Raw genomic sequence first — 13,299 nt, 5'->3', positions numbered from 1 at the left:
GATGAAAAAGATACATAAACTGTAGCATATTAGATCTTGTCTATTACACACCCCCACTGCGCTCGTCAACCCGTTTAGGAAAATATTTATTCAAAATCTTGCATTTTAACATGAAACTTTAATGCAAATCTTTTTACATGAAATTTAAAATACCAAAATCCAAAATGATCGACTGCCTCCAGTTAATAAAGTCCTTGCACCTCATGAAGGCTTTTGTTTTAATCAAAAGAGTAAGACACAGATAAAAATCAAAAACTTTATTACAAAAATAAGTTACACTCACCTCCATTTTACAGTATAAAACAATTTATTTGCAGGAATGCAAAAAACGTTGTTGGCCACCAACAATAGTTTAAAACTGCTAACATTTTTTTTTCTCAAAAGGTGGTTGTTATGATTTTACTGAGGGAGTTAACTGTATAGAAAACTGGGATTGAAGAGCAGTTTCCTTTATGCTATACCTGGAAGTAGAAATCGTTCACTGCAGTATCCCTTCTACCACTGTGAGACCATGATCCCTCACCAAATCATAGCAGCTAATGTTAGGCACACATGCTCACTGGCTGGGCAATATGGCAAGTCAGTCATCCAATAAGATTAACTCCAGAGATCTTCTACATAGTTGCTGTACTGGGGAGGGATCATTCGAGATTAACACGATCTTATAAGAGGAAGGATTGGATTAGGCTCTTACATTATTCCGATGCTGTCTGAAAATGTGTTGTATTGATATAAAAACAAACCCACTGGAAGAATACAGTGGCACAAAAGGGACACTGCAGGGCTTTATTTTTGTTTTTGTTTTTTTTATTGTTTTTTTAATCAAAGGCAGTTGGATGCCCGTGATCTTGAAGCCTTTACAAAAGTAACATTTTCCGAAAAACTATACAACCAGTAACTACATACTCTGAATAAGCAAGGCAGCTAATTCAGTTCAAAATAAGATAAAAGCAGGGCTTGTTCAGACTCATCATATGAGATTGTTTTGCATGCCCGGTGTGACTGTTTGCAGTCTGCAGAGCTGCAGCTAAAATGACTATATTACATTAAGTACATCGTTTTTGCGCTGCAGCTCTTGTGCATATTTTGTATGAAAACAAGCCCTGCTTTCATCGATATAGTTTCCCTATTTACAGTACAGGCCGGGTAGTTTAGTCCTCTGTACTGAGGTAGTCAACCAACCCTTTAAAGACAAGTTCTGAAAAGAACCACTTTCCTGGAATGCCTGACTTATCCATGCCAGGTGGGTACACCCTAAAACCCTGCAAATGTTCTCTTTCAAACATCCAGATCAAACAATTAAGATTAACATGGATATTCCGACAATAAAAATTCCGATTAGCACAAAAATATACAATAGCATCAAGCTCCTTTGAGCCACTTCAAACCTAAGAACTTAAAAAGTGCAATTTCGTCATTAATTTAAAAAAAAAAATTAAAATGGCATGTTCAGGGACAGGGAAGGGGTAGATTGTAAGGGCAATTCATAGGTCCCCGTCTAGGAACAGGGACTCAGCAAAGAGGCTGTGGCAAGTATTCAGACTCCTCCAGTCATTTTATAAGGTGGCAGCTTCAAAACAAAAACAAAAAATGAGCCCTTTTCAGACATGCACTACTCTCCAATAATCTGAACATGGTGGCTTCATTTGCATGAGCACCCAGGTCACTTTTCCATGAAAGTTGCATTGGTAAGCTTACTAGGTTGGACCTAGTAACAAGTCTTTAAACACAGCATAAGGTTGAACTGTACACAGTAACATTAACGGATGGGCACACCCAAGATAGACAGTTCATGTTGACGCTCTAAACCAGGGCTGCCCAATCCCAGTCCTCGAGAGCTACTATCCTGCAGCTTTTAGATGCATCCCTACTCCAACACAGCTGAATCAAATGGTTTGATTACCTCTTCAGCATGCCATCGTGTTTGGCAAAGTCCTGATAACAAGCCATTCATTTGATTCGGGTGTGTGGGAACAAGGATGCATCTAAAAGCTGCATGACGGTAGCTCTCGAGGACCGGGATTGGGCACCCCTGCTCTAAACTGCTCGGCTCACAAAAGAAAGTGTTCAAGAGCAAAACTTGCCCTATGCCCTCTTATCTGTTTGGTTTCCAAATATTAAGACATTTCTTCACGATCCATAAGAGATGCATCTCCTACTCTGCATGGAAAACCTTAACAGCGCAGAGAGCGCAAGCGTTCAAAAACGTGGTTACATTTTGAGTTGATGCTGACAGAATTTGTTGCCATAAAGTAACAATTCTTTTGCATGCATTATCGTAGGCATATCTGAATGATGCCATGATGAATATTAATGTAAAAGTGACCCATGTCTGATTGGCAGAATGACACCACTAAAGAGATTATAGTTATGCATTAACCCATGTCTGAAAAGGGCTAAAGTGAGTTAAAATATAGAGGAGGGGAGATGCTTCTTCTGTAAGGCTGGAATATCATTGGACCTTTTTCTCATGCTTGTTGTTTCGACATCCATTGCAGCTTACGGTGTAACCCCACATATCAAGTCAGTATCCACTGTGACAGGTCAGGACCGCCCTCGGCCCCGTTTCCCTGCTGGACCAATAAGAAAGAAAGATGAAATTAGCACAGGAAACCAATGTTGCACACATTTGCCATAAATCAGACAATTAGAGCAGACATCCGACATTCACACCAGTGGTCTTGCCACTTATGTGGGCATCAGCTGGCCTTAAAAATGCTATGAATGACCCTCTCTGCTGGCAAACAAGCTGACTCAAAGATCCCACCAGAAAACTGGAGCCTTAGAATATGGCCAAGTTCATTTGAAGATAATCGCCCTTAACTTTTCACAACTATAGCTGCTTTCATTTTCTATCCATCAGTCGTTTCATTCACGCCACTGCTCTTAACTTTGTGCTTTAATTTCTGACCCAATGTCAGAATACTTGCTTACAGCAAACCGAGCTTAAATGTATTTTTAAATTTGAAAATAAAAAGCACAAAGTAAAAATGTGGAGGTGGGGTGGGTGGTCACACAGGAAAAAGTCATTAACCTCTGATTGTTCCAAGGCCTCCTCGTTGGGAGAAGCCCACTCGACCCCTTGGGGTGATAGCACCACGGCCCCTGGTCTGATTGGCACCACCACGGACTCCTCTTGCTCCTCTTCCTCTCCCAGATGCTTGGAAGTCCTCATAGCCATAGTACGGGTCATCGTAGCCGCCCCGGTAGTTGTGGTAATTATATCCATAGTAATCGTAATAGTCTTCATATCCATAATAATCAGGCGGATAAGAATAACCTCCTCTACCGCCTCGTCCTCTGCCTCTTGTTGGTGGTGGCATGTGGGGGGGACCGTAATAATAGTAATCATCATACCTGAGAGGGGATACAGAGTTCTCATCAGGAAGCCATCATGCCATATAACATAATTTTAAATTTGACAGTTTTGGCTAAAAAGGTTGTTGGATTAATTACACACAACACAAACCTAGTTGCAATTACAAAGTTCTTGCTTACATTTGTGTTTTAGCGGCTTGTCTCTGGGCTTTACGCTCTTTCCTCTTCTGGTCAGGTGGCTTGGCAAAGACAATTTCAATGTGCTCTCCTTCGAGGTCTTTGCCATTAAGATCAGTCAAAGCCTATGACGTGAAATCGAGACAATAGTGAAATACCATTCATACACAAAAATCCCAACGGGTTAAGTACAAACAGTCTGATTCTGAGACAGTTTCCCCTCATACCTTCACAGCACTTTCTCGTTCCTCAAAGTGTATGAAGGCGTAGTCTTTCAACTTCTTCACTCGCTCCAGCTTGCCGTGTTGGCTAAAGGTCTTTTCAAGTATCTCCTCTGTAACAGTGCTCGCCAAGTTTCTCACAAACAGCACCTTGACCTGGGTAGAGAAGCATGTTTTGTTTATTCCCCATGCAGAAATGCAGTGCAAATCCAAACAAATGCACAAGTTGAAAGAGGTTGTGCGTGCAAATACACTCAAGGTTACATTGCTGAGGACTTTTCGTCCTGTGCCTTACCTTGGCCATGACCTCTGGGTCTGGGTCCTCAATGGGATCAGCCCACTCCACTGTGACCAAATTTCCCCAAACTTTGACCTTGCCACTCATTAGTCGGCGCCGGGCCTGAGCTGCCGTCTTGTGATCTTCATACTCAAGGAAGCAAAAACCTCGATTCTTTTTCTTGTCATCTGGCTGGTGGTACAATATGACATCATTTAGACCCTCTGTAGAGAGAAGAAACAGGAGAGAGAAGTGTAGACAAAGAAGCAGTTAAGTCAAATGTTCTATGGAAAGCATAAACCTAAAGCCATAAATGCTTGATTCAAAACATGAAATGATCAAAATTAGAGAAATAAAATTTGAAAAACGACGTTTTCTGCAGTTTGTGTCCAGTCAGATCTTAGCGGTAAACCATCAGAGTAATGTGAATCACTCAAGTACAGTCATAAGATCATCATTTGGACCAAAAAAAAAAAAGTTTTAAAAATACCTACTGGACAAGCTACACCTGCAAATGTGCAAGGTGTATCCAATCAAATATACAAGCAAAGCGAAACCCTTTCCAAGATGGTTAATGGATGGGAAAGGTTAAAAAACAGTTTGACTCACCTGTTACTTTCGCAAATTCTTCAACAATCTGCTCTTTCGTTTTACTCTTGGGGATGGAGCCAACAAACAGTCTATTATTGGCCACAGAGATGCACACTCCAATGTGTTTTCCTGGTCGAATTTCATTGTTGTTGCACTGCAAAAAGACGCAGGAGTATAAGAGGAAAAAATATATAAATAATAGGAGACAGTCAAGTCTAGTTAGGAGAGCTTATTGCAACTGGTGGTGATGCTTTAAGATAATTAGTCGCCATTGACAAACATGAGGCACATGCATGCTGCATAAATATATTCCTTTATTCTTCATTTGAAAAGTCCCCTTTGTTAAAACAAAGCCATAGAATAACTCATTTTCTGGTCATAATTAGAGTATTACAGTAGACCTACCAATTTGACAGCCTGCTGTGCAGCTTCTTTAGTGCAGAAAGTGACAAAGGCATAGCCTCTGTTCAGGCCACTTAGGGGATCCATCATCAGGCGCAAGTCCCATATGGGCCCAGCTTTCTCAAACAGTGGAACCAGTTCATCCTCAAAAAGATCTCTGGGGATTTTTCCTACAAAAATCTGCCAGGTTGACAGGAAAAGGAGGTGTAGCGCGTGAGATCAAAGTACTCATTTAAGATGCGTGGTACAAAGGGTACTAACATTGTGGTAAATGGTATCCAGTCAGGTCTTAGCGGTAAACTATCAGTGTAACCAAAGTTACTACAGCAGTGAATAGTTTCATCATTTGGACACCATAAAATAAATTACTGCACCTCATACAATTAATCTCAGAACACACTAATATATAAAGGTGCAGCATATTAAATGGCTAAATAAAGGGATAAGTGATTGTTTCATACCTCGGTACCAATGGTGGGTTGTGCCCCTGAATGGGCAGACTCTGGTGGGGGACCACCGTACTTCCTCTGTCCTGTTGTCACATCAAGTGTGTAGCCAGTCCTCTCCAGCAAAGCCTAACAATTAAAAAAAAAATAAGGGAAAAAAGAAAAAGAGGTGGAGCAGAGACAGAATTATTGCATTTTTTGGGCCCAAAAAACATTCATTATTCAATAGTGTCGAACGAAGCATGAAATCAGTTTTAGAGTGATTTTTAAATGAACCATCAGTTCTCACTTTGATTTTGGCTTCATCTGGTCCTTTGTTGGTGTCTGACACTTTGGTCCCTTGTTTCTCTCTCTGTCTGTACGTCTTCATCACGCCACAAAGAAAGGCACTTTTGTTCTGAAAGACAAACAATTTAAATGGGATCAAACAGTAACTAAAAAAATTATCAATTTCACTGTCAAATATTAATATATGAAATTTACCCTTCAATATATATGAGCAGGCAGAAGGAACAGGAAGCTTAATGACAATTAAGACCTATAGTGTAGTTGCACATTTCAACATAATACTGTTATTTCATTACACTAGCACTCTGATTGTGGCTTTGCATTGAGGTATTCAAAATTATGTAAATAGCACCAGCAGCAGCACCGCATGCATACCTGAACATGTGAGAGGTCGCTGTCCTTGAATTGCAAAAGGACTTGGAGAGCACCTTCCTCGTTGAATTCTTTCAGAGCCTCAATCGCTCGATCATCTAAATCACTGTGTGACACCAAACCTGCAGGTTGAACGACACACACACACACACACACAAATAGTGAGCTACTAATAAGGGGGGGAAAAAATTACAAAAATGATACATAATTGACAAAAGTGCAAGGACCTAAATGAAGTATTTAAACAGGGATTATTTTGTGAAACCAATATAATGAATGAATAATGACTTGTACAATTAGGAGTGAGGAGTGGGACAAGCATAATCTAATAGAGCCGTATTCAGTAGTCGGGCTGTACTTTACTCCTCAACCAGCAAATTTTTGCAGAACTAATCACAACAGATGTGACAGTGCAACTCGATATGCTCATGCCCCTCTATACTGTGGCTGGGAGTTTCTAATGAGCCAGTCTACATTCTCCTTTATGGAGAGGCCGTCACCTGTCCCAGGCAGCCATATACCAGACAGCTGCTGCCATTGTTTCTGCCTCAGTTCCATCTGGCTGAAAAGGCCAGACCAGTACTTTTTCTAGATGTGGCCAACCAAACAAGTCCTAAAATGACCCCCCCCCCCCCCCCCCCCCAAAAAAATTTGTCATTACAGTTCATCCCCATTTGATCTTCTACTAAAAATCAACAGTTATTTAAGCTGTAGCTAGTGTCCCATTTAGTCACTGCTCTGCTATAATTTTATGGGATGCAGAGAAACCTCACAGAAATTAATAGCAATACTGAATAGGCTCATCAAAAGACTCCCAGAGAGAGAGAGGGAGAGAATTCATTCGCCCTGACACCAGTGTTCATGCAACCATGTTGGGAATGCAAATGCTGCAATCATTTACACACTCTGGTAATGTGTAATTTAAAATTCTGTAGCACTGCAGTACCCATTTTGGTAGGAAACCACAAAAAGTTGCTTCGGGATCCCAATTCCCCCATTCAAAAATGTGATAAAATGACAATACATGCAAGAAATTGCTAAACATAAAAATTTGCATACTGAATATGCAAGAGTATTCATGGTGCCTTACCTGCTAGGTAAATTTCATCTAGTTTTTCAGCAACTTTCTGTGGTAAACCAGCTTCTAATAAAGTCTGGAAGTGCTCAGAATGGGTAACTGCAGAGGTGTCCATTGGTTCTTCTGGACCATTTCCATTAATATGTTCTGTGGCCATGTCTCCAGAAATCTGTGTAAATGCAATGAGCCAAATTAATCCTGGGTCAAGGGCAACAATTGTGATGTGCTCAAAAGAGTGTGAAGTCTCAGACTTGTCAGGAAAATCATTTGGGGGAAAAATCACTTCACCAATTGTAATGTTTGCTGGAGTGCAACTTTCATACTAATAAAACCCAATTTTAACAAAGGAGATGCTGACATGTGCCGAACCAATTATCATGGTCATGTGCTCCTTCCCAGTCTGGAGACTTTTCACTATCTTGACTTAGCACTCAGCTTGAACTAGAAGCTCAAAAGCCTGATATAGGCAGCGTGACACTGTGTGCAATACATTGGGTTCAGGACAAGCACATACCAAAGACTTCACCAAAGAATTCACCTCAGCTGCATATTACATATGTATAATAAAAAAAAAGAAGGGGGAAAAGGTTTAACTACGAGGTTCGTGGCCATGTGGCAGTATTTTCATTCTGGTTTGTTCTGAGCTAAAAAAAAAAAAAAAAAAGTTGAGCAAACGGAGCCAAGTTTACGCGCTAACGCCCGAATCTCAGTCTTCTCCTGCCTGCTACGGTCTCTAAATTACATGTTAGCTTACCTTCTCACTACTGACTTCAGCACAGGACAGATAGCTGATACACGTGTTCCATCAGAGAGAGTGAACCCCGGTTTCCGGTGACTGACCAATGAACAACTATGCATACTTTAGCATTTTGTTTATACCTTCAACTATTGTTACACTGAACACAAACACTCCAATAATCGTGTTAATGACCAACCCAAACACTGCCTCTCATTCCTTTGTGTGGATAGATTTTGGGGTACTAACAGCAGCAATCTACCTGCTCACTGGTCACAATGTCTATCCGGCAACGGCAGACTCAGCGAAAACGTGGACGGCAATCTTATGTTTTGGCCTAACATTAACAGAAGCTCATATTGTCCAGTCGATGTGCTATACTGACTGCTAATCAATCTCGTATCGGTAGGCACGTGCTTTCTCCGTGGCAAAAACCTTTCTACTACGCCAAATGCACGAGTGAAACCCATTTACAAATGGATCTTAAATTTTTAACCTATTCACGTTATCGGTTTTATGGAAATGAATTACCCCCGCAGTCTCCCCTCAAACTTCTACCATAATGTTAGGTTTGGGTTAGGTTTAGCGGGGAGGGACCGACTCGCACACGTTGAAGCTAACTAGCGAGCGGGCTAGTTTGCATGGCTAATGTTTCAGCAATCAAGCTAGGGGCATTAATCGGGACAATAACATGAGGCGCTTGTGTGCATTTACTATGAACACAGCTATAGTTATTCTTTAAGTATGCAATACACACATGTGTTAGTAAAGTACTAAGGGATGATCGCCACTTCTTACCAATATAACCGGCCTTTGCCAGCTAAGTGCTGTTAGCATACAATGACAATGAGCATGTCATTTTCGTGATCTGTCAAAATGGGTTAGCCTATGCTAGCATGCTAATTCGAACGGAATTTCAGTGAGGCCATTGTTACAACGTCATTTGTCGATGAGGACTTAGCCAATTGACAAAGCGTAGCTTTTTAAATACAATTAGATCCAACGTGGCCTTGGAAGCTAGAGGATTAGCCTGCTAAATGCGTGGTCTGTCAACGTGCCGCCACATAGGAAGAGTCCATTTTCAAAAAGCCGGTCTGGAGAACTCGTTCCCAACCACCACCAGTTTCCACATTGTTTGAAACAGCACCGCACGATTCACACTTTTTTAGCACTCAATTAAGCAACAATAACGTTATCAATTACAAGCATTCGCCCTACCTGCCGCTGGCACACCAACGTGTATGGTGCTGATTATTTAGGAAGATAAATGTGATACTGAAAAAGAGAGAAAAGTGTAAAACTCCCGGCACTGGTCCGGCTTCAGTCATTCACTCTTGATGATGTAAAATGGCTGCCACGTTCACGCCTCGAGTTTTGTCTCGTCGATGGGGTTTCTTGGACATCCCTGCACGGGCTTGCCTTGTATGCATTTTACAGTAGAGCAGCAGGTCATCTGCAGCATCCGTCATAACTCCAAAAGAGCAGTCGTTTCACCGCGTCGGAATCGTTTATTGATGGTGCAAGTGAACAAAAAAACAAAAGGGTGGCACAAACAGACATCAAATTTAAACACGAAAGTAAATCACGAAACAAGGAATTACACAAATTAAACATATGTGTTGTTTTTAGACTACTTAACTAATAATGTACTGTCAACCCAGTGATAATAGCATTAATAATGAGTGTAAAATGACGGTGAAATCTGGTAAGTATGTCCCACTTTTCACCACACTGTGTCAGTCTTCTCGTAGATATAGCACTTGCCCATTTCGTAAACACAATAAAGAGACTGTGTAGGCTAGTTGAGATCCAACGTATATATACCGAAACAATATGACTATATGTTGCAAAAAAACAAAACAAAACTGTGAGTTATGAGGCTGCACTCTTCTTTATCCATGCAAAGTTGCATCGTAATATTTACTGAGCAGTAATGCGCATAAAAGTGACAAACGACATATGTAAAAAGAGGAAAAGTCACAGATCAAAGTTGATAGCCTATATAAACTCGTACTAAAGCCTTTACTAATAAAGCACTACTCTTGCGTGCATTGGTGTTGCAGAAAAATCAAGTTCGGCACTGTTTTACTTATAAATTTGGGATTCTGCTAACAATTTACCATTATGATCCGAAAGGCATTTATTTCAGTGTTGAGCTTTAATATAACTTAAGTAATTGCTGACGCACAGAGCGTTTATGAGGCTGGAACACTTCAAGGTTGAAGAAATAAAAGTTTGTGGCTGCACAAAAAAAAAGCATTTTCTGTCATGGGTTGTGAAGTGAAGGACCCAAATACAGAAATTAAGCCCAAAAATGTGTTTATTGGATTGTAAGTCAAGGCAAAGTCCACATTGGAAAAAAGCGCAGAACTCAAAATCCATGAGAACTTACACGGATAATATAACAAAGTCTTGGACTATCTGTTCAGTACACCTTGGGGAAACACCTCAGGGAATCAGACACAGTTGTAGGCAATTAAGACAAAGCAAGACACACAAAAAAAACATACCGCCGATAATTACTAAGCACATCTCTGTTCAGAAAAGCGCAGTCTCAGGAACGGCAAAGATACTGCGCAAGACCCTCAAGCTCCCAGGCCTCCGGTAGGACCCGAGGTTGAAGGATACAGACCGCCCGCAGGGACGAGAGAGGGGATACAGTCCTAAAAACCTATAGATAGGCTACCTTAGCATTTTTGCAATATGCGCAGTTTTTATTTCGCATACTGCAATCGATGTACCCCAGAGAAGTCAACAGGTTAGGTTTATGTCCACTTTGAATTTGTGGAATAGTAAAAAGCTCACTACTAATGCCCAAAACAGGTCACAAATGTAGTTTAAAGCATAATTCAAAAACTGTTGTTTCAAGAGCTACACACACAAAGAGCTCATTAATAAGTCAGACAAACAAAACTTTTTCTCTTGAATTTCTCCTTGAGCTATAAAATTTTTTTATTTTGGCATTAAAAAATGTGTAGATGTCTAAAGCCAGCACCACAGAGCTGTAACATCCACCCAAAAACCAGTCATGGGAGAACTGGAGACTATTGCCTATGACAAAAGTTTAAAGGTGGAGTGCAACCAGAATAGGTCACAGATCCACAGGCCGAACTATAACAGCAACATAACATTTCTCTATAAAGATAAATATCTTAATGACTCCAAGCACTCTGATCAGTAGTAATTAATATGTAATTGATGTAGTGATAGTTTTTATGTTATTGTTGTGGTTTATATTTGTTAATATTTTTTTAGTAATACACATGCTCAGGCATATTCAAATAGACACAGGCACTAGGGATATTTCTCATGCTGCCATGTGTCTCTTTTAATCTCCCTTCTGAGGAACTCAGCAAAATTTCTGTTCCTTGCAGTTTTGTGAATCTCCTGTTCTAACACATCCCTAACCGACTGACTTGAGTAGATGCACAGTAGCATCAAAAGGGATCTTTGTACCTAAAAGTGTAACTGAAAGTCCCCTACGAACATCAATTAACAGCACACAGAAAGAGGAATGTAATTTTTTGGCCCCCCATCATTCTCACTCACAGGGGATCAGAAACACATTTCTGTGTTGGATGCTATTGATGGATGCTCAATCATCCAGGTAAGGAAATCCCAGAAAGTTGATTCTGGAGTCCGAGGAATGAGAAATAATATTTGATCTGATATTTCTTGCATGCTGGAGCTCATTTTCATGTTCTCATATATAAAATAAAGGAAAAACTTTTTTTTTTTTTTTTTTTTCTTTTTAAATGACATCAGAAACAGCAGTATGCGACATTACGTGATGGCAGAGCTTCAGTTCATCCTTTGTCTTTTTTTTTTTTTTTTTTTTAAATAAATAGGACAGGGGGAATGAATGAGAGAAAGAGGGGGAGAGAAAGAAAGAAAACCAAAGGGGAGAAGAGACGGTGAGAAGGGGGGGAAGAGAGAGGAAAAAAAAAAGAACTCCTGGGTCACCTGTATGGAGAAAAAAAAAACAAACAAAACAAACAAACAAAAAAAACAAACAGAGGAGACAGCAAACAACAAAGAGCAACATAATAATAGAGAAAACAAAGCACCATCACAATAAACTAGCTAGTCATAGATATCAATATTTACTAAATAATAAACGATATTGTGCAGCACGCAAGATAGACAGCGCACAGTGTGCTTTGAGGCAGCAGCCAAGAAAGCTTTAGTCCGCGTCTGTGAATACCCATGTGTGCATACCTGTGTGGATCAGCATGCTTGCATTCCAAAGGTTTCTCCATGTAATGATCTGCTAGGGAGTGTGGGGGGGCCACAGCCCCGTCCTCCAGGGTGTGAAGCGGGTATGGAGGAGATCAAAACTCCAGACATCCAGAGGCCCCCAGAACACAAGAGACCATGGAAGACCAACAGAGGGGCAGCCGCGCCACTGTTCCAGTAAGAGCTGAGGAGAGTCCCAGATGAGGGCTCGCCCAGCAGCCGCGGAGCAGAAGTCAGGGGGAGTTGCAGTGACGCGCCCGTGAGCTCCGTCGGCCCCCAGCTGTGCCTGAGTGACCGAGCCCCAGGCCGAGAGGCCGGGGGCACCCCACCTCCAAAGGGGCCCGAGCGAGCCCCAGGCCCCGACAAGCGGCCGCCAAGGAGTGAGCCGGTGTGTACCCGGACGCCCACCCCCAGACACAAAGAACCACCAACACACCGACACCTGAGGGAGTCCGCCACCGGCAGGGGAAGTGGTGGTGGGTGGAGATAGGCCTCCAAACCTTGGAGGGCCTGAGGTGTCCCCAGAGAGGTGGCGTCTGATACCCAACCTGACATATAGACACAGACATACAGGCACACACAGACACAAACATCCATTCCCACCCTCATGCTCTCATATGCACTCACTCCACACTCAACCAACGTGGAGACAGACATAAAGAGACGCTGTACACACAATCACACTCCCCAAGCGTACTCTACAAACCGGGTCTAGGTACCCTTGCCCCTGGAGGGGGGAATTGCACCCAGACCCAGGTGGTGTTACCCTTTTCCCTGCGGTGGGGAGAGGCAGACCACCCCGACTCCGCAGCAGCAGGGAGGCCCCACACCCCAGACCGCAGTCGGACGGCCAACTCCTCCTACTAGCCCTCCCGCTCCAGCAGGCCGCAGAGAATGGGGGTGGGAGAAGACTCCAAACCTCCCTCCACCCGCTCATTGTAGTGTTGATGCATATGTGTTCTAAGGTGCAATTAAAACCCAGGAGGGCATGGAGCTACCTGCCAGAGAGCAGCAGGTAAGTGCATAGTCCCTCCTGCTAGCCCTCAATGACTAAGTGTATTTAAAATTGAGAGGTGGGCAACGACGTCAGGGGTGAGGTATACACCCTGATGGTAATTTGGACTCCGTGATTGTGCCCACCCCCAAGATCCTATATG

The 13,299-nt window shown here is 42.0% G+C and overlaps 1 protein-coding gene across 3 annotated transcripts; it reads right to left on the bottom strand.

Annotated features, from left to right (window-relative positions):
• Window positions 1-242: 242 nt before the first annotated feature.
• On the bottom strand, window positions 243-9,283 carry LOC147307214 (heterogeneous nuclear ribonucleoprotein Q). Of its 3 annotated transcripts, none has more exons than XM_086275142.1 (12): window positions 9,125-9,283; window positions 7,183-7,339; window positions 6,096-6,214; window positions 5,722-5,829; window positions 5,448-5,561; window positions 4,990-5,166; window positions 4,603-4,738; window positions 4,012-4,217; window positions 3,723-3,872; window positions 3,499-3,620; window positions 3,035-3,357; window positions 243-2,573 (listed from the first exon to the last, which is right to left on the bottom strand). In XM_086275142.1, the coding sequence occupies exons 2-12, from the start codon at window positions 7,325-7,327 to the stop codon at window positions 2,545-2,547; spliced, it is 1,629 nt and encodes a 542-aa protein (XP_086131268.1). In that variant the 5' UTR covers window positions 7,328-7,339; window positions 9,125-9,283; the 3' UTR covers window positions 243-2,544. The 3 variants fall into 3 exon arrangements, with proteins under 3 accessions (XP_086131268.1, XP_086131269.1, XP_086131270.1); XM_086275143.1 differs by having other exon boundaries at window positions 243-2,570; XM_086275144.1 differs by lacking the exon at window positions 7,183-7,339 and having other exon boundaries at window positions 9,125-9,261.
• Between the last annotated feature and the right edge of the window lie 4,016 nt (window positions 9,284-13,299).

This window comes from Aulonocara sp. 'chitande type north' Nkhata Bay, linkage group LG19 (genome assembly GCF_057382095.1).
Source record: "Aulonocara sp. 'chitande type north' Nkhata Bay isolate Kocher_YH1m ecotype deep benthic linkage group LG19, A_spYH_male_GT1.1, whole genome shotgun sequence".
Classification (NCBI taxonomy): Eukaryota; Metazoa; Chordata; class Actinopteri; order Cichliformes; family Cichlidae; genus Aulonocara; species Aulonocara sp. 'chitande type north' Nkhata Bay.
The sequence above is the reverse complement of the archived record's forward strand: the minus strand, read 5'-3'. Positions and strand labels throughout refer to the sequence as shown.